Genomic DNA, 25,509 nt, shown 5'->3' with positions numbered 1-25,509 from the left:
AAGCCTGCCGAAACGGGCAGCCGGAGCCCGTCCCTGGGCAGGTTGAGGCGCCCGGGGCCCGCTCAGTCCCTGGCGTCCCTGCTGACGGCGACCGTGTCCCCCCCGTCCCCACCGCTGCCCGCCCACCGCCGGCCCCTTTCCCCGGCGCCCTCCTCGGTGAGACGCGCGGCCCCGCGGGACGAAAATGCCGCTGGGTCGCCGAGCCCCACCGTGGGGCACCGCGTTCGGGCCGACAGCCCGCACCCCGGGCTCCCGGGCTCCCCCAAAGCCGGACGGAGCCCGCCGCCGTGGCGAAGCGCCGCTTTCCCCGGCCCCCGCGGCCGGGCGCCGGGCTCGCCGGGCTCCTACCGCCGCAGCGTCAGTGCCCCGGGGCCGGTGGAGCTGTACGAGAGCGAGGCCGCGGCCGGGGAGGACGGTGCGGGGCGATACGCGGTGGTGACGCCGCAGATCCAGAGGCTGGGCTCCCTGCGGCGGGCGTCCCGCATGTACAAGCAGCACTGGTCCAAGCAGCACGTCGTGCGGGTGCAGGAGATGCCCGACGCCTGGACCGCGGAGCAGGGCTATGCCCAGCGCCCCGCCGAGCGCCTCCGCAGCTGGGCGAGCCCCCGAGGAGCCGACATCGCCCGCTACCTGAGCCAGCGCCTGCCCGCCCGCGCCTGGCGGGACAGGAACCCCTGGGTGGACGGGTACCTGGGCACGAAGCAGCCCTGGCGGAGCAAGGTAACGCCGGGGAAAGGATGCTGGAGCATCCCCGGCCGCCGGGTGCGAGGGCTGCAGCATGCGGGGTGGGCGAGCGCGGGCGCGCGGGCTTTCCCACCACATTCCCGATGCCAACGGGGGTCCTGCCACGGATACCGCGCTGGAGGGGGGCGGCGGCGGGCATGGCCCCCCCCCGCGCGCAGCCGCCGGCGGGGATACTTGACTCTCGCCGGCTGCAGCAAGTATGCAAATGGTGAGACCCGATCTCCGGGGCGGCCGCGCTGCAACAGGAGGAGAGGTGTTGTTAGCCTGGCCAAAGCGGGCCGTCGGCATGCCGGCTCCGGTGGGTATCCGCTTACCTGCCCGCGGGCCTGGCCGGGCGCCAGCGCAGGGGCTGCCGAGGCGCCGTGGTCAGCGGCAGCTCCTGGTTTCCTTGGCGTGCAGCTGTGATGCCGCTGGTGTCGTGCGGGACATGGCGTGGGCGCAAAGAGCAGCCCTCCAGCCCCTTTCCCCCGCGCCCTGCCCCATCCCTGGCCACCGCTGAGCCCCTTCATGGCTTCCTTCCATCGTTTCACCCACCCACACCACCCTGCTATTTGCTTCCCTGGGCAAATGTCCTGTTTGCAGCCCCAAAGGGCGTTTTGGGATAAAAGGAATGGGTATTGCAGCAAGAATGGGCTGGCAACGGAGAGTGGGACAGGAGTCTCCAGAAACAGCATTTCCTGGGATTCCCACACATGGTATAAGCCCAGATCATGTCTTGTTGGCTTTTTATTCCAGTTTCTAGTGCTTCTTCTCTCCCCAGACGTGTGATGCTCTTGTCGGGCCGGGGGACCTGCTCTGGGGCCGTGGGATCCTTGCCTGGGGGCTCTGTTGTGGGCGGTGGTTATGGGGTTCCCAGTTTGGGGTCAGAGATGCTGGTTTTGAGGTCGTTGTGGTGCGCAGGAGGCTGTGGAGGGGGCTGGCTGGTGCCCCTGCGGGGTGCGTGGCCATGCCCCGACGGTGCCTGTGCCGGGCTTGCTTTGTGCAGATGCAGTCTCTCTGCAGCCTGCCCATCGTGCGGTACCAGGAGCAGCGTGAGGAGGACGGGCTGGAGGACATGACCCAGCTGGAGTAAGTCCCTGCGTCCCCCCCTTGGCTGCCAGCCGTGACCCAGCTCAGCTGTGGGGGCCGCTGGCAGAATGGTGGGAAGGGGCTGGAAACCCACTGCGGGCGCCTGTGTGGCAGGGAAGGCTGCGATGGCTCCCAAGCCCGTGCCAGCCCCGACTTCCCACCAGCTGGCAGGGGACTGGCAGGGATGAGCTCGGGGACAGCCCAAGCTTCCTGTCTTCCATGGCCCTGTAACATGGCCTCTCTGCTCCATGCCAGGGACCTCCAGGAAGCCACCGTGCTGAGCAACATCCGGACACGGTTTGAGCGCCAGCTCATCTATGTAAGTGCCCCATGCACAGGGCTGTGGAGGCTGTAAGGGTGTTGAGGGCCATCATGCCACCGCTGGGGTGCACAGCATCCCAGGGAGGCTCAGGATGCCTGGGTCCTCGTCCTGGTTTGGCACTGCTGGGGTCCTGTCTGTGCACTGCTGGGCATGGGGTCCTTGGGGGGGGGGTTCTTTCCAAAAGGGGGGGTATTGCTCACCAGGCTCCTGCTGCCCAAAAACCTGCACCTCTTCTCTGCCCCTGCAGACCTACATTGGCAGCATCCTGGTCTCGGTCAATCCCTATCGGTTGTACAACATCTACGGGACGGAGCAGGTGCTGCAGTACGAGGGCAGGGCGCTGGGCGAGAACCCGCCGTGAGTACCAGGGTGCCGGGCACCCCCAAAATGCCCTCTGGGGAAAGGGGCTCCCACAGCGGCCCCAGCTACCACCCTTGGCCCCATCCCCCCAGGTCCTCATAGGAACCCCTGGGTGGGCTCCAATATCCGAGCGCCGTGGCCCCTCCGAGGCCTCTCGGCCTCAGGATGCGGAGTGGTTGTCTCCATGCTCGGGTGCCACTCAGCACTGGTGTCGCCATCATGCCACACCTCACTCCCCGCACACGTTTTTGCCCCGCAGGCACCTCTTCGCGATTGCAAACGTTGCCTACACTAAAATGATGGATGCCAAACACAACCAGTGTATCGTCATCAGGTGAGAGGCAGCTGGCACCTGCACATGCTTGTGTCCCTGCACCCCCCTCTCCTGGCTGGCATCCCTCCCGGCTGCCAAGCTGGTGTCCTTCATTAGCACTGCACTGATTGCCAGTTATGCAGGGTGCTTGCGCCAGCGTCAGAGTAATCCCCCGCCAGCACAGCCTAGCCCCAGGGTCAATGAGGTTGGGGTGGGTTGGGTTGGGTTGGATGCTCTTGGGATGGATGTGCTTGGAGTGGACAAACTCAGGATGGACACACAGGATTGACGCACTCGGGAACATTTGAGGTGGATGCAGTTGGGAGGGACATGTTTGAGGTAGATGCACAATTGGGATAGACACATGTGAGGTGGGGGCATGATAGGGATGGATGCCCTCAAGGTGGACATGCTTGGGCTGGACACACTCGGGATGGGCATGTTTGGGATGGGGGCATTCCCCAACCCCTCTGCTCAAACTGGTGATGGCCCCGGTTGTGTGTCTGCTCCCTGGTTCAGCGGGGAGAGCGGCTCAGGGAAGACAGAAGCCACCAAGCTGATCCTGCGCTACCTGGCAGCCGTCAGTCAGAAACGCAGCACGGCTCAGCAGGTAGCGTACCTCCGTGCAGCTGGGCACGCGCAGCGGACACGTCCCTGTCCCTGCATCCTGCCGACATGCTGCACTCACGTCTCTGCCACTCTCCTTGTCCCCATGCTTCCACTATGGACCATGGCAGATAGAGGTACCTGGGGGGACGCGTGGGCTGGGGTGGTTCGAGGGAGCTGAGTATCATGGTGGATCACCACCACGTCACCCCGGCTGCCCAGGGACCATGGGTGCAAGAGCCTGCAGCTCTGTGTGTGTGTGTGTGTGTGTGTGTGTGTGCATGGGGTTGTTGTGCCATCCCACATCTTGCACAGTCCCACAGCACTGCACACCTAGGGGTTTGGTGCCCCTGGCTTGTCTGCTCAGGGCAGGAGGTGGCAGGAAGGATGGCATGGCTGGGAAGGTGGCGTGGTCCCCCCACCCCAGGGGACACCCTGTGGCCATGGCCTGTTGGGGTGCTCAGACCACGGTTTCATGCTGTGGCTCTCCCCATCCACCATGGGCAGATCCTGGAGGCGACCCCCTTGCTGGAATCCTTCGGCAATGCCAAAACCGTGAGGAACGACAATTCCAGCAGGTTTGGGAAATTTGTGGAAATCTTTCTGGAAGAGTAAGTAATGCTGATGAACATCTGTGCATGTCCAGCCCCAACCCTCCCATCCTCCCTGTCCTGGGGATGCCACTGTGGCTCACCCCAGCCTCAGTCCAGGACTCCAGCCCCATATTGGGACCCCAGCCCTGGTCCAGAACCCCAGCCCTGGTCCTGGACTGCCCCTTTCTCACCATCCCCTTGGCTCTGCTTGGCTCCGTGGGGGCAAAATGCAAATAGGGAAACACGATGTTGCACACGCAGCATTTGCTGTCCCCTGCCCAAGGCACTGGTGTGGCTGCGTCCCCCGGTGCTGTGCCCATGCCAGGGCTAGGGAAAGGGATGTGGTCCTGCTCACAGGTCACCCATCCCTGACCTACCAACAAGCCCCACGGCTTGTCCTGCCCTTGCTTGGCCCCATCGATGCTCCGCTGCCCAGGAGTCACCCGGCACAGGCACCAGGCCCTGCTGGGGGATGCCCAGTTTCACCACGGGTGCAGCAGCTCCAGCTGGGTGCAGGCACCAGCCGGGTACCATGGGGTGGGCGCAGCCCCTTGTTCCAGGTGGATGGGGCTCGGGCCAGAGAGGGTGGTGACTCCCGGCCACACCGAGGTTGCCAGCCTGGTCTCCCCATCTCGTCCCTGCAGCGGCTTGATCTGTGGTGCCATAACCTCGCAGTACCTGCTGGAGAAATCCCGTGTGGTGTTTCAGGTGGGTAGCAAGCCCGCCCCGGGGTCTGCCTGGGCTTCCCTTCGCCTCAGCTCAGTCCTCTCCTTCACAGGCCAAAACCGAGCGCAACTACCACATCTTCTACGAGATGCTGGCTGGACTCCCTGCCCAGCAGCGGCAGAAGTACTGCCTCCAGGACGCAGAGACCTACTACTACCTGAACCAGGTGGGTCGCCTGCCCCGCGTGCCTGGATGACGGATTCTGGGCCGTTGGTTGGGGCCAGGATAAAGCCCCTGCAGGTACCGTCAGGCTGGGGGGGAGGATGCTCTGGGCAGAGCTTGGAGCAAGGTGTCCTCGCTCCTGGGCTGGCTCCCTGGAGGACGGAAGCTCGCCAGGATCCCTGTGGCAGCCAGGGCTGGCCCCAGGCATGCGCCGTCCTGATGGCACATCCGTGGGGCTCTGCCAGGGCGGGAACTGCGAGATCCCCGGCAAGGATGATGCTGAGGATTTTCGGCGGCTGCTCAACACCATGGAGGTCCTGAGCTTCAGCCCTGAGGAGCAAAACAGTATCTTCCGCATTCTGTCCTCCATCCTCCACCTGGGCAATGTCTACTTCGAAAAATATGAGGTACCAGGGAGGGGACAGGGCTGGTGGCAGCCCTGGAGTCGATCGAGGGCAAGAGGGACTTCCCTTGCATGGATGTCCTCGGCTGCAGGTGGCTGCTGAGCTGCTCTCACCCCTGGGCTGAGGGGAGCTGGGGAGCAAACGAACCGGTTTCTCTGCCACATCTGGATGTAGCATCCTCAAACCAGCTGTTTTAGCCAGTTCCCGACATGAGTAAATGGTGTGGCTGTTGGGAGGCCTTTCTGCCCAGAGTGTTTTTTCAGGAAGAGGAACACTGAGTCTGCTTGCATTTTTTCCATGGGAAAATGTTGATCTTGCTCAGATATTTCAGCTTTATAGGGAGGAAAGTCTTTGAATTTTCCATCACAGAAAACATAAGCAAAATTAAACCCAAAACAGTGTTTTGGCTTGGCTTGGGTTACAGACAAGTACAGACACATCGTCGTAACTGCAGGAAGGCAATTCAGCCTGGCCCTGCAGGATGGCTCTGCAGTGGGCTGTGTCCCAGCTGGTGAAAATCAGCTCAGCTGAACTGGTCGGGCAACACCACGGGCTTCTCTTCACTGCTGCCGTGTGGCCATCCCGTGCTGGAGGGGCCCTGGACAGATCCTTTTCCTCCACCCCCGGTGGCCATCACTTCCCACCATGTCACCCTCTGTCCTGCAGACGGACTGCCAGGAAGTCGCGACGGTGGTGAGCGCGACGGAGATCCAGACGGTGGCTGAGCTGCTGCAGATCTCCCCTGAGGGCCTGCAGAAAGCCATCACCTTCAAGGTGACGGTGAGTGTGCAGCAATGCATGGCGAGCAGCTGCGATGGCTGTAGCCTGGGAACTCGGCGGAGTTTGGTTCCTGCAGACCGCAAGCAGGCATTGCTAAAACCTCCGTCATGCCATTTGCTTTCCCCAAACCAGGAAACGTTGCGGGAGAAGATTTTTACTCCCCTCACTGTTGAAAGCGCCGTGGATGCCAGGTAAAGGGTCTCTGCCATGGTAGGTCCATGCTGTGCAGCATGACGATAGAATGCCCAGCCCTGGAGGACTGCATGGCGGCAAAGCCAGGGCTGGGAAAGGGGAGGTCAGGGCTCCTGGCGTGCGGCATGAGGGTGTTTTGCAGGCTGCTGTGCTCAGCAGTGGGGCCGGGATGGGTCCTGGCGATGGCAGCAAGGACGAGGCATGTGCCACGGGCAGCTCCCGCGGCAGGCAGGGCTCCGACTCCCTGCCAGGAGTTCCTCAAGCCAATGCTCTGTTCGTCTCACTCCTGTTCCCAGGGATGCCATTGCCAAGACCCTCTATTCCCTGCTCTTCGGCTGGCTGACAGACCGCATCAACAAGCTGGTGTACCCCAGGCAAGAGACCCTCTCCATCGCCATCCTGGATATCTATGGGTTTGAGGTGAGCGGGGCCAGCTCCGTCACTCCTCGTGCTCCCTGCAGCCCACTCCTTGGTGCGCATTGTGTGCAACCCAGCAGCAGCATCTGGGGCTACAGAGATGGGTTTGGCCTGAATTGGGGCTCCAGCCCAGCTCACTGGGGCTGGCTCCTGCGTGGTCTCAAGCACCGTGGTCTCCCTCTCTCCACAGGATCTCAATTTCAACAGCTTTGAGCAGCTGTGCATCAACTACGCCAATGAGTACCTGCAGTTCTTCTTCAACAAGATCGTCTTCCAGGAGGAGCAGGTGGGAATGCAAGCAGTCCCCAGCATCTGGCTGTCCCCAGGCTGCCCCTTGATATGTCCTCAAGAGTTGATTCAGAGCTGGGGGCTTTGGGGTGTCCAAAAGCCTGTTCTTGGGGTTTGGGGCTTTCGGCTATGCGGCCAGGATCACCGAGCTGGCCCGCCCTGCAGGAGGAGTACATCCGTGAGCAGATCGAGTGGAAGGAAATCCCCTTCAGCGACAACCAGCCCTGCATCGACCTCATCTCCCAAAAGCCCTACGGCATCCTCCGCATCCTCGATGACCAGAGCTGCTTCCCCCAGGTGAGGTGCTGCCTGATGCGGAGGTGGCGAGGACAGTGCACCCGGGATATCACCATGCCTGGGGTGTCACCGTGCCCAGGTGTCCCCACGTCCCAGGGCTGCTTGGCTCCTGGGCTGTCCTGGGTGAAGTGGGGAGGCCCACCAGGTCTCTCCAGGGCTGCACAACCTCCGAGAGGTCCCAGCTTGGTGCCCCTGGTGCGACTTCCCCCAGAGGACCTGCTTTTGCAAGAATTACTGAAAAAACCTCCCATTTGCTCTCTAAAACAGAGAAAGGTGATTGCACCCTCTCTGCTGATGGGGAAACTGAGGCACAGTGAAGCAGACACCCATGACCATGCAGCCGCTCGGTGGCAGAACTGAGAGCAGGGGCAGACCCAGGCCCTAGACCTGGCTGTGATTGCTCCTCCCACCTTGCAACCCTGGCTGGGGTGAATTTTTCCTCCTTCTCGGTTCACCCCATATTTCCACTTGCTCTGTGCCACACGCCTGGCACGTGGGATGAGCAGCGTGGGGAGGACAGCAGAGACCTGTCCTCACCAGAGACCCATCCTCTCCAAGGAGAAATTTTTCACATCACTTGGTGTAGCTGGAGGCACAACGCGCTGCCCTCATTCACCCGGACAGGTGTCCCCATCCCAATGCGTGCACCTCCAGAGCTGCCAACCAGCATGAGACAGGTCTCAGAGCCTCCACCCTCAAACCTGTGTCCATTCCCAGGCCACAGACCACACTTTCCTCCAGAAGTGTCACTACCACCATGGGACGAATCCACTGTACACCAAGCCGAAGATGCCACTGCCGGAGTTCACCATCAAACACTACGCAGGGAAGGTGACCTACCAGGTGCGTAGCGCCTGGCCTGGGCTTTAGTAGGAGTTTTAAGGGTGGGTTAGTTTATTGGGTTGTTTGGGTTGATCCTGTGCTGGGGGTGAGGGATAGCACCATGGGTCTGGCTGGGACTTGGCAGCTGCCCCCCGCCCTGTGGTGCCCTGCCCGGTAGCTTCTTGCCTCCCCTGTTGCGCCGCCGGGCTCCTAAGCTCTGGGCTCTGCTCTTCGGCAGGTGCACAAGTTTTTGGATAAAAACTATGACCAGGTGCGGCAGGACGTTCTGGAGCTGTTCATCAGCAGTAGGACCAAGGTAGGGCCCTGCCCCGGCCTTGGGTCTCTGTGGCAGTGGTGGGGAGGCACTGGTGCAGGTTAGCCCCCTTTGGTCCCTGCGCACACGTCAGCCCGTGGGCGCTTCTGATGTCCCCAGGGCTTTGCTCACGAGGCTCATGAAGGCGGTGTGCCCCCAGGAGCCCTGCTCCACCGCGGACACCTTGCTCCTTTGTAACCCTTCCCATCCCTCCAAGGTGGTGGCCAACCTCTTCTTCGGACATGCCCAGGTGTTGGCCCGGCAGAGGAGCCTGGTGGGGAGGAGCAGCACCAGGACGCGGCGCTACAAGGCCCCCACCGTGGCTGCCAGGTTCCAGCAGTCACTCCTGGACCTGGTGGAGAAGATGGAGAGGTCAGCGCGGGCAGGGCGGGCAGGAGCTGGGTTGGGCTGTCAGGCAAGCAGCCAGTGGGGAGGGATGAATCTGGGACGAGCCGTCCTGTGAGGCGGTGGGGGACACCTTCCTTCCCGCTGCCCTGCCACCGTGGTGTCTCTCCAATGCAGGTGCAACCCCTTCTTCGTGCGCTGCCTCAAACCCAACAACAAGAAGGTGAGACGCACGGGGCGGCAGGAATGTCCCACTTCTCCCGCACCGGTGTCCCATGCGCGTGGGTCGAGGACTCAGCGCTCCTCTCCCTCCCATCCAGGAGCCAGGGCTCTTTGAGGCCGACGTCGTCAGCAGCCAGCTCCGCTACTCGGGCATCTTGGAGACCATCCGCATCCGGAAGGAGGGCTTCCCCATCCGCATCCCCTTCCTCGTCTTCATTGACAGGTGCTGCGGCACGGTGCCACATGCCTGCGGGAGCCGGGAGGATGGAGGGCCCCCAGAGACGAGTTGGGTGCCACCAACCAGAGGATGAAAGACCAAAAAGCTTGCAGGAATCTGGGAGGCAGCGTTCGGCACAGGGAGCTCCCATGAGCCGATGAAAGTGGCAGGGAGCTGGGAACCCCCCAGATTTGGTGGAAAAGCCCAGATAAGCTACCTTTGCAGATGTAGAGATAATCACTGGGAGGGAAAGGTGGGGAGGGCCTGTGCTGGTGTCCCCAGGCAGGCGCCTGAGGTGGGTGGCCGGAGGTCTCCCTCGGGCCCTGTAACAGCACTGGACGCTTGCCCAGGTACCGCTGCCTCGTCGACATGTGGTCCAACGTCATTCCCAACGGGACCAACTGTGTGGAGATGCTGAGGAACCTCTGCACCGTCACCCCCAACATGTACTATGTCGGCGTGAGCAAGGTACTGTCCCTGCAGCGGCGGGTGTTTAAGGGTGCTCGGAGCCCCCCGGGATACCAGTGATGCCGCGGGGCCGTGCGTGCCTGTGTGCTCCGGGAATCGGAGGATGTCTGGGGTGGCCGGGTGGTGGGAAGCTGATGATGGGGTGCCGCAGGGATGCTGGGGCTCACAGCATTGCTCCCCCAGCTCTTCCTCAAGGAGCAGCTGTACCAGGCGCTGGAGAGCAAGCGGGCCCGTGCCCAGCACCTGGCAGCACTCACCTTGCAGCGCTACGCCTGCACCTTCTTCATCAAGAGACGCTTCCGCTCCCTGCGCCGCAAGATTGTCCTCCTGCAGACCCGGGCCCGCGGCTACCTCGCCAGGTAGGGCCAGAGCCGGTGTCTTGGAGGGGCCGGCCGGGGAGCGGGACCGCGGGGAGCCGGTGGTGACGGGCACCCTCCCGCAGGCAGCGGTACCGGCGCATGAGGCACACGCTCATCAAGTTCAGGTCGCTGGTGCACATCTACGTGAACCGCCGGCGGTACCTCAAGGTGAGCGGGGGCAACCGGCAGGGCCTGGGGGTGACGGAGGTGTCCCCACTGCGTACTCGGTGGCAGGTCCGCAGAGAGCACAGGGCTGGTCCTAGTGTCTGCACCCTCCTGAGCCCCCCCAAACCTTCATCCCGGCCACCTCCTGTCCGTGATGCCCCGTTTGGCATGAGCAGAACCTTTTTTTGGACCAAACCCTGGTGATGCCAGGAGGGATGCAGGCGTACTGTGCCCTCCTTCCCTCCCATGCATAGCTGGGTGCCCCCAGAGAGGTCCCGGCACCCCGAGCGGGGCTGAGCCACCTCCGGCTGGGCTGATGCACTGGGCTGGCTCCTGCTCAGAGGGTTTCCCTGCCGGCGGGCAGGCGAGGTGGCCATGGGGCCAGCGCAGCGCTCAGTGTGGCCGCTCTGCTTGCAGAGGAAGGAGGATGCCCGCCGGCGGGCAGAGGAGGAGAGGGAGAGGATGAAGCAGGTAAGGAGCTGCCGAGCAGGCGAGCATGTGCGTGCACGCCGACGAGGAGCGCGGGTGCGCAAAGCGTGCACGGGTGGTGTCGGCACCTGCGGCCCCAGCCCGGGATGCTGCGGTGCCCTCGTCCGTGCCGCGTGTCTGCCCGTCTCCCTGCGCCTGCCCCGCAGGAGCTGACGAGGAGGGAGGTGGTGGACGTGACGCACCTGGAGATCCCCGCCGAGCTCATGGGGCTGCTGGAGGCCGCGGCAGGTAAGCGGCCCCCACCGGCCCGGCCCGCGGCAGCCCCTGGGCACGGCTGGGCGGCCGCGGGGTTAGAGCTGCCCCCTGTGCCGCAGCCGCCGGGCAGGTGAACGCCGGCTGCGTGGTCCTGGTGCCGCCGCCGGCGCTGCAGCCCGACTCGCGGCTCACCCTCCCGCTCGACATCAACAACTACCCCATGGCCAAGTACGTGCGGGGCCACTTCCAGGTAAGGGAGGCGCCGGCAGCCCCGCCGGAGGGCAGCCGCGCGCCGCCGGCTCCCAGCCCTTTTTGGGCGCGGGAGACGGGATTTCGGGTAGTCCTCGGTGCCCCAGAGGGCAGCGTGGCCGCGCGATTAGGTGCAGGGTCCCCGAGCTCGGCTCCGCTCCCCGACTCCCCCCGCGGCCCGAGCCGGGGCTTGGCCCCGCGTTTGGCCCAGGGGTGCCCAGGGGGGCCGGATCCGGGGGTGGCCGCGGGCGCTGTGCCCAGCCGGGCCATGGCCTCCCGCCCTCCCCGTGGGTTCCTGTCGTCTCCAGAGGCCGGGGGGACCCCGCTGAGGTTTTCGGAGTGACGCGAGAGACCGGCCGAGCCCTCCTGGATGCCTGACTCGGGGCGGATCTGCAAACGCCTCGGGCGCTGTCACTCCGTGGGGCCGGGAGATCAGGTCGCTTTGCTCCCGGGCCCCCTGTCCCTGGCCTGGATCGACACGTGGCTGCTTTGCACCCTTCCTCTTCCTCCTCTTCTACTTTCGTAGCGTGTTTTCAAGTCCCCAGGATCCCAAACGGTGGCGCCAGGGCTGGATCCTGCTCTCAGCCTTGCTGGCATCTCTGGCTCTGCTGGCACAGCCCGAGCCCGGCGCTGGCCGCTGGCCGCTGGCCCCATCCTGCACCCCTGCCCTTTCGCAGCGCCCTGCTCGAGCCCCCGTCTGGGCTGTGACATGATGCTCAGCGCCGCGGCCCCAACCTTCCCGCGGCCTCGCGCTGCCTCCCCGTGGGCCGGGGCCGGTGGCGGCCGGGTGCCGTGGGCCCTGGGTAGCCACGGGTGCGCGGTGTCGCTGCAGGAGCCAGCGTTCGGGATGCTCACGGCCCCGCTGGCCGCCCCCCTGACCTGGCTGGAGGAGGAGCTGTGCCACGAGGCGCTCAGCCTTTTCAAGCTGGTAGGTGGGATGGCGCCTGTCCCCGACGCGCTGGGACGTCCCTCCTCTTGTGGCTGTGGTCTCTGTCCTCTCCATCCCCTCTACCTCACTTCCCCCCACCCCTCCTTTCCCTCTATCCCTCCATCCCCTCCACCCCTCCATCCTTCTACCCTCCATCTCTTTGTCCCTTCATTCCTTCCATCGCCTTCATTCCCTCCATCACCTTTGTCCCCTCCATCCCCTCCACCTCTCCATCCCCTCTATCCCCTCCATCCCTCCATTCCCTCTATCCCCTCTGTCCCCTCCATGCCTCCAACCCCTCTGTCCCCTTCTGTGGGGAGCTCCACTCCCTCCTTCTCCATCCTTCCCCAATCGGGCACAGTGATCCTGGCCTTCACTCCATCCATGCCCTGGGGGTGGAGGAGCAGGAGGAAGAGGAGCTGAGGTGGGAGGAAGGGCCGGGGGCAGCAGTGCCACCGTGCCGCTCTGCCCTCGCTCTCCCCGCGGCAGATCCTGCGCTTCATGGGCGACCCGGGGCTGGGCGGCCCGCAGGAGACCCTCTTCGGCAACTACATCGTGCAGAAGGGGCTGGCGGCGCCGGGGCTGCGGGACGAGATCCTGGCGCAAGCCGCCAACCAGGTCTGGCGCAACACCAACGTCAACAACGAGGAGCGGGGCTGGCTGCTGCTGGCCACCTGCCTCAGCGCCTTCCCCCCCTCCGCCGCCTTCGACAAGTACCTGCTCAAGTGAGCCGCGGCCGGGGCCGGGACGCTGCCCGGGGGGCACGCCGTGCGCCTCGGGACCCCGCAGCGCCCTCCCTTCCCCGCAGGTTCGTCTCCGACTACGCCTTTGCCGGCTACAAGCCGGTGTGCCAGCGGAAGCTGATGCAAGCCATGGCGCGGTCGCAGCTGGGCGCCGCGGCGGCTCGCGCCTACCCGCCCTCGCTGCTGGAGTGGACGGCGAACAGGCAGCAAGCCAGCATGGCCCTCGACGTCCACTGCTTCAACGGTGCGGGGCCCGCGGGCGCCGGCGCGGGGCCGGCCGGGGCGCGCGGCTGCGGAGGGGCACCTGGAGAAGGTCAGCAGAGCCCGTCGGGCTCCGCTCACCGCCGGTCTTTCCCCAGGTGACCGGTTCTCCTGCCCCGTCCATTCCTGGAGCACCGGTGAGGATCTGGCAGGGGACATCCTAAAGCACAGGTACCTGCCGGCTCGACGTCCCACTCTGCTCAGGGCACAGCATCCCCCAGGAGCTGGATGCCCTGGGACCATTTTGGGGTGATGCTGGGGTCCTGCGCAGCTGGGCAGGGCGGGAGCCGTGACGCCCAGTGGGCCATGGACAGCCGGCATGGCCGTGGGGGACACGGCATCCCCGTGGAGCCCGGGCACCGCCGTGCCCAGCAGCCCCACTTTTGGCAGGGGGCTGGCGGAGGGCTGGCACGGCTGGTCCGTGTCCATGAAGGAGGGCGCCCAGTGGGCCGAGCTGGCCGGCCACGACTACGTGCTGGACCTCATCTCCGACCTCGAGCTGCTCCAGGGCTTCCCCAAGCAGAAGTCGTACTTCCTCGTCGCCTGGGAGGGAGCAGAGAGCCGCGGCGGTGCCGGCCGGGCGTAGGTACCGGGCAGGGATGGGATCCCGGCGGTGCCATCCCGCCCCGTGCCAAGCCACACGCTGCAGGGAAACGCGGGCATGGGATCGGAGCTGGGGGTGCGCAGCCAAACCGCCCTCTCCGCAGGATGCTGGGACACGGCTTGGACTTGGATGAAGTCCCTCCTCCTCCAGCCGTGAAAGCCCCTACGCTGCCGTCCCTGGTCGCGCCGGCCGCCGAGGCGTACCCAGCTCACGGTAGGGCCTTGCCCCCCGGCACGCTCCCGCCCGGCTGCTCCCCTGGCCCCGGAGCTGTTCCGGATGGCCGTGCCCCGCGGCACCGCTGGGCTCATCCTCCCCTCTGCCCCGAGCAGACGCGGACTTCGGCGAGCCGCGAACCCAGAAGGGTTTGGACCGTTACCTGGACAGCCTCTTCGACCCGGTGCTCTCCTACGGCAATGGGGTGAGACGGGCGTCCCTCCCCGGCCCGAGGCAGAGGAGGGCCGGCAGCCCAGGCTGGCTCCCAGCTCGCAGCGCTCTGCCTCGGTTTCCCCACGTGCGCGAGCCCCCGGGGTGCTCCCAGCCCTCCTGACGCCTGGTCCCCAGGAGCTGGAGAAGCCGGCCGCCATCTCGCAGCGGATGAAGGGAGGAGGCGGCGTAGGCGGGGGGGCCGGCAGCGGTGACGCCGAGCGCACCGGACCCGCTGAGCCGCGCCAGCCGAGGGGTGAGCACCCCGGGCGCGCCGGGGTCCCCGCGCAGCGCGGGGGAGCCTGCCCCGGCGCCGTGCCTCGGTTTCCCCACCCGCTCCCCGCTCCCCTCGCCCTGGGCCAGCTCTGCCCCTTTGCCTTCGCAGGTGCGGAGCCAGCCCCGTCCCCCCAGCGCCGGGCAGACGCCAACCAGCCGCCTGGGCCCCCGGTCAGTGGGGCAGAGCCGAGGGGGCGGTCGAACCCTGCCTGGCCCCGCCGTGGGGCAGCTCTCCGGGGCTGTTCCCTAGCAGGGATGGGGGTAGCCGGGGCGCGGGGGGCCGGCGGGCAGTGGGGCGGGCGATGGGGCAGGGGCAAGCGCGGCAGCCCGTGCCCGCGGGGCTCACGGCGCGGGTGCCCTCGCAGGGGAGAGCGGCGGACGGGACGCCGGCCCTCCCGCAGACCCGGCCCTACGTGCAGAAAGTCGGTAAGGCGTCACGGTGTGTGCCGTGGGGCAGCCCCGGGCTCCGTGGGGTGGCGGGATGGGGACGTCCGGCACGGCGGCGATGCCCGAGCGGATGGCGCTGGCCGAGGGGCCGCGTGCCGCCGGCTCGTCTCAGCCGCGGCGTTTCGCTCCCCAGCGCCCGCCAGCCGGTGCTGGCCCGGCGAGCTGGTGCGTCACTCCCGGCTCAACTCGGAGCACTTCCCGCGGCCCACGCAGAACATCCGCAACATCATCCGGCAGTGCCAGCCGGCGGCACGCGGCCCCGCGCCTGGCAGGTACCCTGGCACCGCCGTGCCCCGGCCCCGAGTCCCAGCCCTGTCGCTTCCAGCCCCATGCCGCGGGGCGCTGGCAGTGCCACGGGGTGCTGTCTCCGCAGGAAGGAAGGCAGCAAGATCTTCGGCAAGAAGCTGGACCCCCACGAGGAAGCCATGCAGATCCTGAAGGGGCAGCTCTCGGCGCCCGCGGTAGGGATGCGGCCGCCCCCGTGGCCCCCCGGGCCGGGCTCGGGACGAGCAGCCGGCCCCGTCAGCAGCCTGCGCTCTGCCTCGCAGGGGCCCAGGGAGACGGTGGCTGCCGTGAAGCCGGTCACCAGCGCCGGGTACCAGCTGCGAGCGCCGGCGGGGCGTCCCCTGTCCACCGCCAGGCCCCCAGGTATCACGGGCAGAGCTGCAGCACAACGGGGTCCCAGGGCACAGCAGCACCTTGCCCTCCCTGGTGGCACCAGGCATGGAGCCGGTGACGCCCGACCCGGCTGGCCGCAGGCTCCGGCTCTGCAGCATCCTCGTGGCATAACCACCGTGCTCTGCTAAACGCTCCCTGCCCCGCGTTGGGCCACCGTGCCTCAGTTTCCCCTGGCAGAGAGGGGCTGTTGGTGCTCTCGCCCCAGCGTGGTGCAAGGGCTTTTTTTCCCCTTGCAGTCGCCGTGTCCCGGGAGCTCCCATCCGAGGCGCAGCAGGTCCAGACCCAGCTCCACCGGAGCTGCAGCGAGGACTTCTACACCTACCGCAACGTGCCATGGAAAATATACATCCGCAAAGAGGTGCCGGGGCCGGGGCCGGAGCTGGGCTGCCGCACGCCGGGATGGAGCAGGACAGGCTCTGGGGGGAAGAGCTCGGGTGCACGGATGCGGCATGGGCAGGGTTATTCGCCCCGGGCTCCTGGCGGGGCCAGTCCCTGGCACGCCTGGGCTGGGATAAGGTCGGCATCCAACCGCTGTGTGGCTAAAGGGGGATTTTCCCGGGAGCTCGGGGCTCTGCTCCGGCTCGGCGATGCGAGATAGCTGCGCTGGTCTCCTCCTGGCAGGTTTTCTACCCCAAGGACAACTTCAACGACCCGCTGCTGCTGGATCTCATCTTCCGGCAGGTGAGACGCCGAACCGGCCCCAAAACCCCCGGGCTTCCCGGGGTCCCCCGGCACTCTTCCCCTGCCGAGCAGCTCCCGGGAATGGGCTGCCCCTGCCCTGCGAGCATGGACGTGGCCCCGAATGGCCGGGCAGGAGCGACCTGCCCCACGCTGGTGCCTCCCATCGGCCGCCCCGCTGCATCCTGTCTCGAGGAGCCCCCCAAACCCCCCGGTCCTCTCCCACCGGGGCGAAAGCTAACGGCGGGGAGGCGCAGAGGAGGGCACGGGCGGTCGCGGCACGCGGCTGGGGAAGAGGGGGCTGGAGGGGACGCCGCTCCGCTCCGCACGGCACGGCACGGCCCTGCCACTCCTAACCCCCTTCTCCCAGATCTTCAACGACACGCTCTCCGACACCTGCGTCCGGCTCAGCCAGGAGGAGCGGCTCCGCATGAAATCCCTCTTCGGTAACCCGTGCCCGCTGCCGCCGCCGAGTCCCGCTGGTGCCGGGGAGGGGGCTCGGACCCAGGGCAGCTCAGACCTGTCCTCATCTCCTGGGTAGCCAAAAACCTGCCCTGCTTAAGCTGGGGCAGTTTTGCCTCCGAATACAACGAGCCCTTTGTCATCTACAAAGTCACGAGTTCTGCCAGGTCTCAGCTGGGCTTGCTGCACCAGTGGGTGCCCCAGGCAGGACCCACCTCGCCATCGGGTTCCTGCTGGGCTGCGAGAGGGGATGCACATCCCCGCTCTCGCCACGAAACCTGTGTCCAGCTCCCCGCCAGCCCTGACTCCATCCGACGGGAGGGAAGATGCTCACTGGGGGGATATTTCTCCCCACAGCGGAAAACAAGCTGGATTCCTTCAGCCCCGTGGCCACCGAGAGCGTCAAGAAGGAGATCATCACCGCGGCCCGCGACGGCTGCGAGGTGTACTTCTCGCGCCTCTTCCCCGCCACGGTGAGGGGCCAGCCCGCGGGGTGGGACGGCACGGCGGCGGTGCCGTGCCCCGGCTAACACGCTCTGCCGTCCTGCAGGGCAGCGTCGGGACCGGCGTGCAGATCCTGGCCGTGTCCCACGCCGGCATCAAGCTGCTGCGGCTGGTGAAGGGCACCAACATGCCCGGGGAGCAGCTGCGGGTGCTGCGGGGCTACAGGTAGGGGCGGCGGGGCTGGGTGCTGCGCAGCCTCCCTGGGCACCGCAGCTCTTCCCAAGGGAACAGCGGGTGGGGGACTGAAGCAATTGCTCTACCAGCTTCAGTAGACACGGAGATGGTTTTTCTGCCGAGCTGGTGGGGGCACCTCCTGGCAGGGCTGCCGTTGGCACCGTGCACACATCCTGCTGGGGATACGGCCCCACGGGCGTGCAAGGTACTGCGCGCAGCCTGGATCACTGGGGGATTAATTGCCGGTTGCATCCTGCCCCCTGCTCTGCTCTGGGGTCCCCCAAACCTGGGCGAAGGTGCCAGGCCACCCAGGTGCCCGCCCTGCCCAGATCTGCAGGGTGGGCTCGCTCTGGGCTCTGCGGCGCGGCTCTCGGGGCGGGCTGGGTGCCGGGGTGCATAACCCTCGCCTCGCCCTGCCCCAGCTACGCCGACGTCCTCTTCGTGACCACCCCGTCCAGGAACATGCTGGAGTTCAACCTGAGCAGCGAGAAGCTCATCCTCTTCTCCCCGAAGGCGCCCCAGGTCAAGGCCATGGTCGACCACTTCATCACGGAGCTCAGGAAGGTGGGAGAGCCCCGGGGCCGGGTCGCAGCCGGGCCGGCACATCCTGGGGGCCAGGCCCTGCGCCCGTGCCTGTGTTCGCAGGGACAGGGTGGGCAGCAGAGGATGTCCTGCGAACGGGGCCGTGCCTGGGGCCAGCAGGGCTTGGTGCAGGGGTGGCACCCCGGCGTGGTTGTGTGGCCATGGGTGCTTGGACCCCCCCGTGGTGTGCAGGCATGCGTGTGCATGCGTGTGCATGCGTGTGCATGCGTGTGCACACGTGCCAGCCCTCCCTGTGCCCAGGACTCCCAGTACGTGGTGGCCGTGAGGAACTACAGCCCAGAGGACAGGGGCCAGCTGAGCTTCCACAAAGGGGACATCATCCACCTGCAGGCGCTGGAGCACCCCGAGAGAGGTGAACGGCCCCCCCCCGGGGGCGACGCTCTTCCCAGCACCCCGTGACTGCCCACTCCGGCACCCGTTCCCCGGCACCCTGCCGCAGGAAGCTCCCTGGTTTAGCCGGGAGCCCTAGGAGGAGCCCCCTCCTTCTTGCTTTCGGGTGGCAGGACTGACGCCCTCGCTAGCCCCCGTGCTGGGGGCAGACGCAGCCGTGCCTCGGCCTCGCTCCCGGGACACGCTGCGCCTGTCCCCCCCCGCAGACCACCACTACGGCTGCGTGGTCCGCAAGAAGGTGATGTACCTGGAGGAGCTGAAGACGGGCACCCAGGATTTCGGTGGGTGGCTCTGCGGCGTGGTGCTGTCCCCGTGTGTGTGACCCCAGGGTGCGTACGGCCGCCCCGAGCCGTGTCCCATCCTGGGGCCGGTGCACAGGGCAGGATCCCACCTCTGTTACCCACCAGCAGGACGTTTTTGGCTCTTCTGATGCCCATCCAGCGCAGGGGCATGCTCCCCTGCCGTTCCCTGCCTGGGTGGCTGCAGGCCAGCACCGGGTGCTGCCCCACGTCCCTGCTGGCTCTGGGTCTGCCCCGTTGCCTCGAGCAGTGCCAAACTGCAGCCGTTTCCAGCCTAAAGCCAGGGCCGGGCTCCTTGGGAAGGGCTCGGGGGTGCCGCGGGGCTGCCGGCTTGTGCGCCGGGGCAGGAGGCAGCGGAGCGGAGGCTTCCCCGGGGCAAACCCGCGGGGGCTGCCAGCCTGGGGCTGCTCCCGACCCGTCTGCCCGGCGCAGGCTGGAAGTTCGGGGCCATCCATGGCAGGTCGGGGCTCTTCCCGGCCGAGTACGTCCAGCCCGTCGCGGCCCCCGACTTTGTCCACTTGCCGGCGGACAGGAAAGAGGAGCCCAGGGACAAGCAGGGCAAGGTGGCAGCCTCGGCGGCCGTGGCCGTGGCCGTGGCCTCCACCGCCGTGGCTTGGGAGCTGGACCGGAAAACGGAGGTGGGTGCTGCCGCGGGGGCCGTCGCCCTGCGTGGTGCCGGCTGCAGCCGTGCCCGGGTGCTCACGGTCCCCTCGCCCCTCTCCGCAGGGGTCCCCTGCCAGCACCGGCTTTGCCAAGGGCCCGGAGGGAGACGGCAGCGAGCGTCCCAGGGACGGTATCCCGCCGTGCGGGGCCTTCCCCATGCTGGGCTTCGCCCGGCAGTATTTCCGGGCGGCGCGGCACGGGCAGACGTGAGTGTCCGGTGGGACGGCAGGGATTCCCGGCGGACGGTCCCCGGGCAGCGGGGTGCAGCCACCCCACGGTGGGGACACCCACGTGGGGACGCCGGGCCAGCCCACCCGCTCCCCTCGCCCCTCTCCGGCGTCTCTCCTAGGGACTCCTGCGGGCAGAAGGCCAAGCAGGCTGGGGAGCCGCCGGACGGGATGGAGATGCTGAAGTTCACCAAGGTACCGGGGGAAACAGGGCACCCTGGGGGCCCTGGGGCCACCCCGCGGGGAGGGCAGCGCCATGCAACACCAGGGCTCATCGCGGCATGCCGTCCCTCGCCCTGGGTGGCCCCTCGCCGTGCCATCACCCCTGGGTCCCCCTGAGGTCTTGGGGACCTCTCCGGACACCCGGCTCGTCCCTCTGGCTGCTGACCCTCGCCCCCCACTCCCCCCCGCAGGTCCCCATCCAGGAGTCGCTCATCGAATTCACCGACAGCGGCGTCAGCAAATTGGCCGCGGAGGCTTTCCAGGGTAGGCTGGTCCCGGTCCCCCTGCCCTCAGCACCCTCCTGCACCCCCGTCCTCGGAGCAGGGTCTGGGCAGCACCCGGATGGGAGATGGGGTGGCTGGGGGGTTTGTAGCTCCTTCGTCCTTGTTGCCCCGTGTGCGATGGTTCGGGGAGCCTGGGACATTTCCCACCCCGAAGGGAAGGGACGGGGAGAAGCACGTCACCGGGTGGCTTTCTCGTCCCCAGCCGTGATGAAGTTCATGGGTGACCACCCTCTGAGGGGACAGACGGAGCTGGACGCCGTCTGCACCATCCTCAAGGTAAATCCCGTGCCGGGGCCGTGAGCCCTGGGGGTGGCCCTGGGACGTCCCCAGCCGCTGTCCGAGCCTGCGCCTCTCCCCCAGCTGTGCGCGGAGCACGAGGTCCTGCAGGACGAGGTGTATTGCCAGATCGTCAAGCAGATCACGGACAACACCAGCTCCAAGATGTGAGTCCCGGTGCCACCTGGCCCCGGGCTGGGACAGCAGACGGAGGCTGGCGCCGGGGACGCTTGTGTCCCCAGCCAGGCTGAGCCACCCCAGCTCAGCCCCGGCTTTCTCCCTGCAGCGACAGCTGCCAGAAGGGCTGGCGGCTGCTCTACATCCTCAGCGCCTACTACAAGTGCTCCGAGGTGCTCAAGCCCTTCCTCCTGGCCTTCCTGCAGGACGCCGGCGGGCGCCCGGAGCTGCCTTTCCAGGGTAGGGGCTTTGCATTCGCCAGCGCCCTGGGTGCACGGGGGCGGGGGGAAGATGCCCTGGGGTGTCCCAGGCTCCGGAGATGCTTTAGCAGAGCTGGGAAGAGCGAACATTGCGGCTCAGCCCCTGGCGCCTGTCCTTGCCCGCCTGCCCTGGGGTGCTGGAGAGCCGGCATGCCGCCTGCTCCTGGCGCCACTGCCTTCACGCCGAGCCCTGTCTCCCCCAGGCATCGCCAAAGCCTGCGAGCAAAACCTGCGGAAAACCCTGCGGTTCGGCGGCCGGAGCCTCTTCCCCAGCAGCATGGAGCTCAAAGCCATGGTGGTGAGCCGGAGCGCTCGCTGGCGCCCGCGGGGCACGGGCAGGGCTGATGCCAGCTCGGGATCACTCCGTGGGCTCAGGATCCCCCCGAGGCTTTGGGATCCCAAGGGGGGCTGAGCTGCAGCCCCTCGCTGGCACAGGGACCCTGACCCTTCGTGGGGGCTCCTCTCGGGGGGGGGATGACTCCAGGGGGGATAAATCGTCCCCCCGGGTTGGACAGGCTGCATCCCGGCTGCAGCGTGCGCTGGGGGCTCTGTGCCAGTGGGGCGCTTTGGGGGTGGCCTGAGCTTTCGGGGGGCTCCAGCTGGGACCCCGCTCGGTGCCCACGGGGAGGGGCGTGCCGGCTCGCTGCGGCAGGACAGGCGAGGCGTGGGGTGGTCCCCACGGGACGGCCCAGGGGGGCCGCGGGGCCTTGCCGCCGGCTCCCCGGGCGCTGATGCACCGTCCCGCGCAGGCTGGCCGCAGCGCCAAGCGCCAGCTCTTCCTCCTGCCCGGCGGCATCGAGAGGCACCTCAAGATCAAGACGTGCTCGGTGAGTTGGAGGCGATCGGCACGCCGGGGCGCTCGCCCGGCCGGGGACAGGGTGCCGGGCGCCGCCGGCAGCCGGGGTGCTCAGCACGGGGGCACGAAGCCCAGCTGGGACCCCGCGCCAGCCGCCTGTCCCCACGCCCAGGTGGCTCTGGACGTGATAGAGGAGCTGTGCTCCGAGATGGGGCTGCAGCGCCCCGAGGCCTTCGACGAGTACATCATCTTCGTGGTCACCGACAGAGGTGAGGGGCCGGCGGGGAGGGCCGGGGCGGGCGCCGAGCCGTGCCGCCACGCTAAGGCTCCCGGGGCCGCGCAGGGCAGAGCGTCCGGCCCCTGACCCGCCGGGAATACATCCTGGACGTGGCCACCGAGACGGAGCGCCTCGACGCCAGCTACATGTTCTGGTGCCGCCGCGTGGTCTGGAGCCAGCCCCTCAAGTTCGACAACGAGCTCTACGTCACCGTGCACTACAACCAGGTACTGCCGCGCCGCGGGGGCTGCCCCGGGGACGTCGCATGGCGGGGGGGGGGCTCCCAACCCGCCGTGCCTGCTCCCGGCCCCCGCGCTCTGTGCCCCCCAGGTCCTCCCCGACTATCTCAAGGGGCTCTTCAACGTCCTGCCACCCGCGCGGCCCGGAGAGCAGCACTTCCAGCAAGCGTCCAAGCTGGCCGCGCTGCAGCACCGCGCCAAGGACGGTCGCTGCGTGCCCACCGCGTAGGTGCCAGCGCCGGGCGAGCGAGCGCTGCCCGCGGTCGGAGCCGGGCGACGTGGCCCGGGGGGATGCATGCGCAGGAGCAGCCGTCCCGCCATCCCGCACCGGCCCTGACCTCCCTCTCCCCGCAGGCGGGAGGTGCAGGACTACGTCCCCCCGCAGCTCTTCCGCCTGCTGAAGGCTCAGTCCTGGCTCCACATGGTGACCCAGCACATGCAGCAAGCCCAGGCACTCAGCGCCCACCAGGCCAGGGCACAGTTCCTGGGTGAGCGGGACGGGGACGGGGACGAGGGGGCGATGCTAACGGGGAGGTGATGCTCGTGGGGAAGCGATGCTGCTGCGGAAGCAATGCTGCTCGGGAGGGGATGCTGCCCGGGATGCGGTGCTGATGCAGAAGCGATGCTGCCGGGGCAGTGGTGCTGACAGCCGGCTTCTCCACGGGCGGTCTGGGTTGGGGAGAACGGGGCACTGCACGGAGCCTGCCGCGGGGCAGAGCCAGCAGGATGCGACCGCAGGAGGCAGGACCTGCGGAGGCAAAGCAGGCCGGTCCCCAGGCTCCAAGCTCCTGCATCGACTTTCCTGGCGGGCTGCAATGGGGCCCCTTTGCTGGGCCTGGGTCCAATCCTGCTCATGGTCCAGAGCCTGCAGTGGTGTGAGGCTCTGTGCGCCGACCCAGCTCTCTCCAGGCGTGGGGCTGGCTGGGTCCCTCCCCGGTGACCCCGGGGGTGTGAGCCACCCCCACGGCTCAGGCAGGGGCTGGTGGCAGCTGGCAGCGTGCTGAGCACCCTCTCGTCCGCCCCGCAGGACTACTGAGCGCCTACCCCATGTTCGGCTCCTCCTTCTTCTACATCCAGAGCTGCAGCAACAACACCATCGTCTCGCCCTGCATCCTGGCCGTCAACCAGAACGGCCTCAACTTCCTCAGCAAGGAGACCCACGTAGGTGTGGGGCAGGGGGACCGCGGGGTGTCCCGCAGGCACTGCCCGGCCAGGGACAGCTCACACTCCAGCCCCCCCGGCAGGCCCGGTCCAGGCTGTGTGCAATGCACCCAGCTGTGTGCAATGCAACCGGCACTGTGCAATGCAACTAGGAGTGTGCAGTGCAACCGGGAGTGTGTGATGCAGCTGGCAGCATGCGATGCAACCGGGAACGTGCAATGCACCCAGCAGTTTGCAATGCAACTGGCACTGTGCAATGCATTCAGCAGTGTGCAATGCAGCCAGCACTGTGCAGTGCAACTGGGAGCGTGCAGTGCAACCGGGAGTGTGTGATGCACCCAGCAGCACGTGATGCACCCGGCAGCATGCGATGCAACCGGGAATGTGCAATGCACCCAGCAGTGTGTAATGCAACTGGGAGTGTGCAATGCAACTGCACGGTGGGGTCTCCCTCTCCCAGCCCAGTAGATTTCTTGAATTTGGCTCCAACGGGCCAGAGGGATTTGCCAGCGTGTGGCCGTGTCCACCCTGGGAGGCAACACCCCAAAATAGCTGCTCCCATCTGCACCCACTTTACTCCCTTGCCCCCTCCTGCAGGATGCACGGGGGTTCCCAGCACCCCGCATGCGCCCGTGGGTCTGGGGGACGGGCGGTGGGTGCCAGCAGCGCCGGGTGCGCGTGCCACCCTGCCCGCCTGCCTCCCCAGGAGCCCGTCGCAAAGTTCTCCCTGAAGGAGATCCAGTCGACGCGGACGCAGCGGCCCACGGCCGGCTCCAGCTACCCCTACGTGGAGATCACGCTGGGCGACCTGCTGTCGCGGGGCATCACCCAGCTGCAGCTGGAGCAGGTACGGGGACGGGGATGGGGATGGCTCGGAGGCAGCACGGCCGCAGCGCCCATGGACCGCGGGTGCTGTGGTGGTCCCCAGATTGCTGGGGGTGGGGAGAGCTGTGTTTTTGGGGCGAAGGCGGCCCCGGCGAGCATCCCCCCGTCGCCCCTCAGGGCCTGGAGCTGTGCCGCGTGATCGCCACGCACATGGAGAGCCTGCTGTGCGCCCGGGAGAAGAGGCTCACGCTGCCGCCCAGCGAGATCACGCTGCTCTGAGCCCCGCGGCGCCCTCCCGGACGGCCGAGACCCGCGCCGCGCTGCCCGCCGCCGGGACCGCGGATGCGACGGGCGCCCAGGACGGGCTCCTGGATGAACGCCGATGCCTTAATTTACTTTTAACAACAGCCGCCGGACATCCCTGGGGACCGCTTCCCAGAACTGCCTGTACATAGTCGGTTATCTCATTAGTGACTTATTAACAGCTCCTCTTTGGACCGGTGTCCCCGCGCCAGCCGGGCTGCCACGCGCCTGCGCGCCGGCCCGGCCTCCCGCGGCCCTCGCCCTCTCCTCTCCGCTCGTCTGCACTTTCGCTCCGATTTTTATACGTGTCCGTAACTGCGCGGGCGGGCCGGGCCTGCGACGGGGGTCGCTGGTTTTGTACCGTGTCTCGCGCGCGCTGCTGCTGCTGCTGCTGCTCGGAGGTTTTCCTTCTTCGCCAGCGCGGGATTAAAACGTCCTCCGTGCTCGGCGAGCTGCCTCTTCGCCGAGCCGGGCCCCGGGGAGCAGGAGCCCTCGGCGGCACCCGGGGACCCCGCGGGGGCTCGGCCGGTCCCTCCGCACCCGGAGCCCCCTCGGGATGGTCCAAGCGGGGCTGGGCTGGGGCAGGGGGCTGCGGGTCCCCAGGCACCGAGCCGGCCCTGCCCTGGGGGTGCCCCAGGGTGGCGGTGCCCTGGGTGTCCCTGGTCCCCCCCCCGGATGTCCCTGGGCTGGCCGTGCCCTGAGTGCCCCTAGGTGTCCCCAGGTGCCCCCAGTCCCCCTGCGTGTCCCTGATCCCCCCGGTGTCTCTTGTCCCCCCGGTCCCCCCAGGCTGGTGGTGCCCTGGGTGTCCCCGACCCAGCAGTGTCCTGGGTGTCCCTGATCCCCCCAGTGTCCCTTGTCCCCCTGGATCCCCCCAGGCTGGTGGTGCCCTTGGGTGTCCCTGGGTGTCCACAGTCCCCCTGGGTGTCCTGGGCCAGCGGTGTCCTGGTGGTTCCCAGTGTCCCTGGTCCCCCTGGTGTCCCTGGGCTGTTGGTGACCCAGATGCCCCCAGTCCCCCCAGATGTCCCCGGGCCGGTGGCACCCTGGGTGTCCCTGGTGTCCCTCGGTGTCCCTGGATGCCCCCCGTTCCCCTGGGTGTCCCCGGCCCCCCCAGTCCCCCTGGGTGTCCCCGGGCTGGTGGTGCCCCGGGTGTCAACGGTCCCCCGGGGTGTCCCCGGGCTGGTGGTGCCCAGGATGCCTACGATCCACCCGGCTG

General features: G+C 67.4%; 1 protein-coding gene across 1 annotated transcript in view; it reads left to right on the top strand.

Moving 5' to 3' along the window:
- MYO15A (myosin XVA) overlaps nucleotides 1-24,724 on the top strand; it is a 27,693-nt gene extending 2,969 nt beyond the window's left edge. Inside the window, 62 exon segments of the mRNA XM_026082961.1 lie at nucleotides 269-720; nucleotides 1,601-1,812; nucleotides 2,068-2,131; nucleotides 2,382-2,491; nucleotides 2,754-2,828; nucleotides 3,327-3,417; nucleotides 3,921-4,024; nucleotides 4,651-4,714; nucleotides 4,785-4,898; nucleotides 5,140-5,301; nucleotides 5,965-6,078; nucleotides 6,211-6,269; nucleotides 6,567-6,690; nucleotides 6,878-6,973; nucleotides 7,141-7,272; nucleotides 7,990-8,115; nucleotides 8,333-8,410; nucleotides 8,625-8,779; nucleotides 8,930-8,975; nucleotides 9,073-9,197; nucleotides 9,542-9,659; nucleotides 9,843-10,018; nucleotides 10,102-10,186; nucleotides 10,601-10,654; nucleotides 10,819-10,900; nucleotides 10,987-11,117; nucleotides 11,949-12,044; nucleotides 12,534-12,769; nucleotides 12,853-13,031; nucleotides 13,147-13,219; nucleotides 13,439-13,630; nucleotides 13,756-13,865; nucleotides 13,982-14,070; nucleotides 14,214-14,331; nucleotides 14,439-14,522; nucleotides 14,932-15,070; nucleotides 15,172-15,259; nucleotides 15,347-15,446; nucleotides 15,713-15,834; nucleotides 16,098-16,157; nucleotides 16,525-16,600; nucleotides 16,974-17,089; nucleotides 17,167-17,285; nucleotides 17,717-17,858; nucleotides 18,138-18,249; nucleotides 18,494-18,568; nucleotides 19,019-19,224; nucleotides 19,313-19,436; nucleotides 19,439-19,671; nucleotides 19,890-19,962; nucleotides 20,185-20,258; nucleotides 20,343-20,425; nucleotides 20,545-20,675; nucleotides 20,899-20,993; nucleotides 21,445-21,522; nucleotides 21,664-21,760; nucleotides 21,835-21,995; nucleotides 22,099-22,232; nucleotides 22,362-22,495; nucleotides 23,035-23,168; nucleotides 23,875-24,015; nucleotides 24,171-24,724. Of these exon segments, the coding sequence (XP_025938746.1) occupies nucleotides 269-720; nucleotides 1,601-1,812; nucleotides 2,068-2,131; nucleotides 2,382-2,491; nucleotides 2,754-2,828; nucleotides 3,327-3,417; nucleotides 3,921-4,024; nucleotides 4,651-4,714; nucleotides 4,785-4,898; nucleotides 5,140-5,301; nucleotides 5,965-6,078; nucleotides 6,211-6,269; nucleotides 6,567-6,690; nucleotides 6,878-6,973; nucleotides 7,141-7,272; nucleotides 7,990-8,115; nucleotides 8,333-8,410; nucleotides 8,625-8,779; nucleotides 8,930-8,975; nucleotides 9,073-9,197; nucleotides 9,542-9,659; nucleotides 9,843-10,018; nucleotides 10,102-10,186; nucleotides 10,601-10,654; nucleotides 10,819-10,900; nucleotides 10,987-11,117; nucleotides 11,949-12,044; nucleotides 12,534-12,769; nucleotides 12,853-13,031; nucleotides 13,147-13,219; nucleotides 13,439-13,630; nucleotides 13,756-13,865; nucleotides 13,982-14,070; nucleotides 14,214-14,331; nucleotides 14,439-14,522; nucleotides 14,932-15,070; nucleotides 15,172-15,259; nucleotides 15,347-15,446; nucleotides 15,713-15,834; nucleotides 16,098-16,157; nucleotides 16,525-16,600; nucleotides 16,974-17,089; nucleotides 17,167-17,285; nucleotides 17,717-17,858; nucleotides 18,138-18,249; nucleotides 18,494-18,568; nucleotides 19,019-19,224; nucleotides 19,313-19,436; nucleotides 19,439-19,671; nucleotides 19,890-19,962; nucleotides 20,185-20,258; nucleotides 20,343-20,425; nucleotides 20,545-20,675; nucleotides 20,899-20,993; nucleotides 21,445-21,522; nucleotides 21,664-21,760; nucleotides 21,835-21,995; nucleotides 22,099-22,232; nucleotides 22,362-22,495; nucleotides 23,035-23,168; nucleotides 23,875-24,015; nucleotides 24,171-24,272 (7,475 nt within the window). The 3' untranslated portion in view covers nucleotides 24,273-24,724.
- The last annotated feature ends 785 nt before the right edge of the window (nucleotides 24,725-25,509 follow it).

This window comes from Apteryx rowi, unplaced genomic scaffold, assembly GCF_003343035.1.
Source record: "Apteryx rowi isolate R43461 unplaced genomic scaffold, aptRow1 scaffold_6, whole genome shotgun sequence".
NCBI classification, from domain to species: domain Eukaryota; kingdom Metazoa; phylum Chordata; class Aves; order Apterygiformes; family Apterygidae; genus Apteryx; species Apteryx rowi.
Note: the sequence above shows the minus strand (reverse complement) of the source record. Positions and strands in the feature narration are given on the sequence as shown.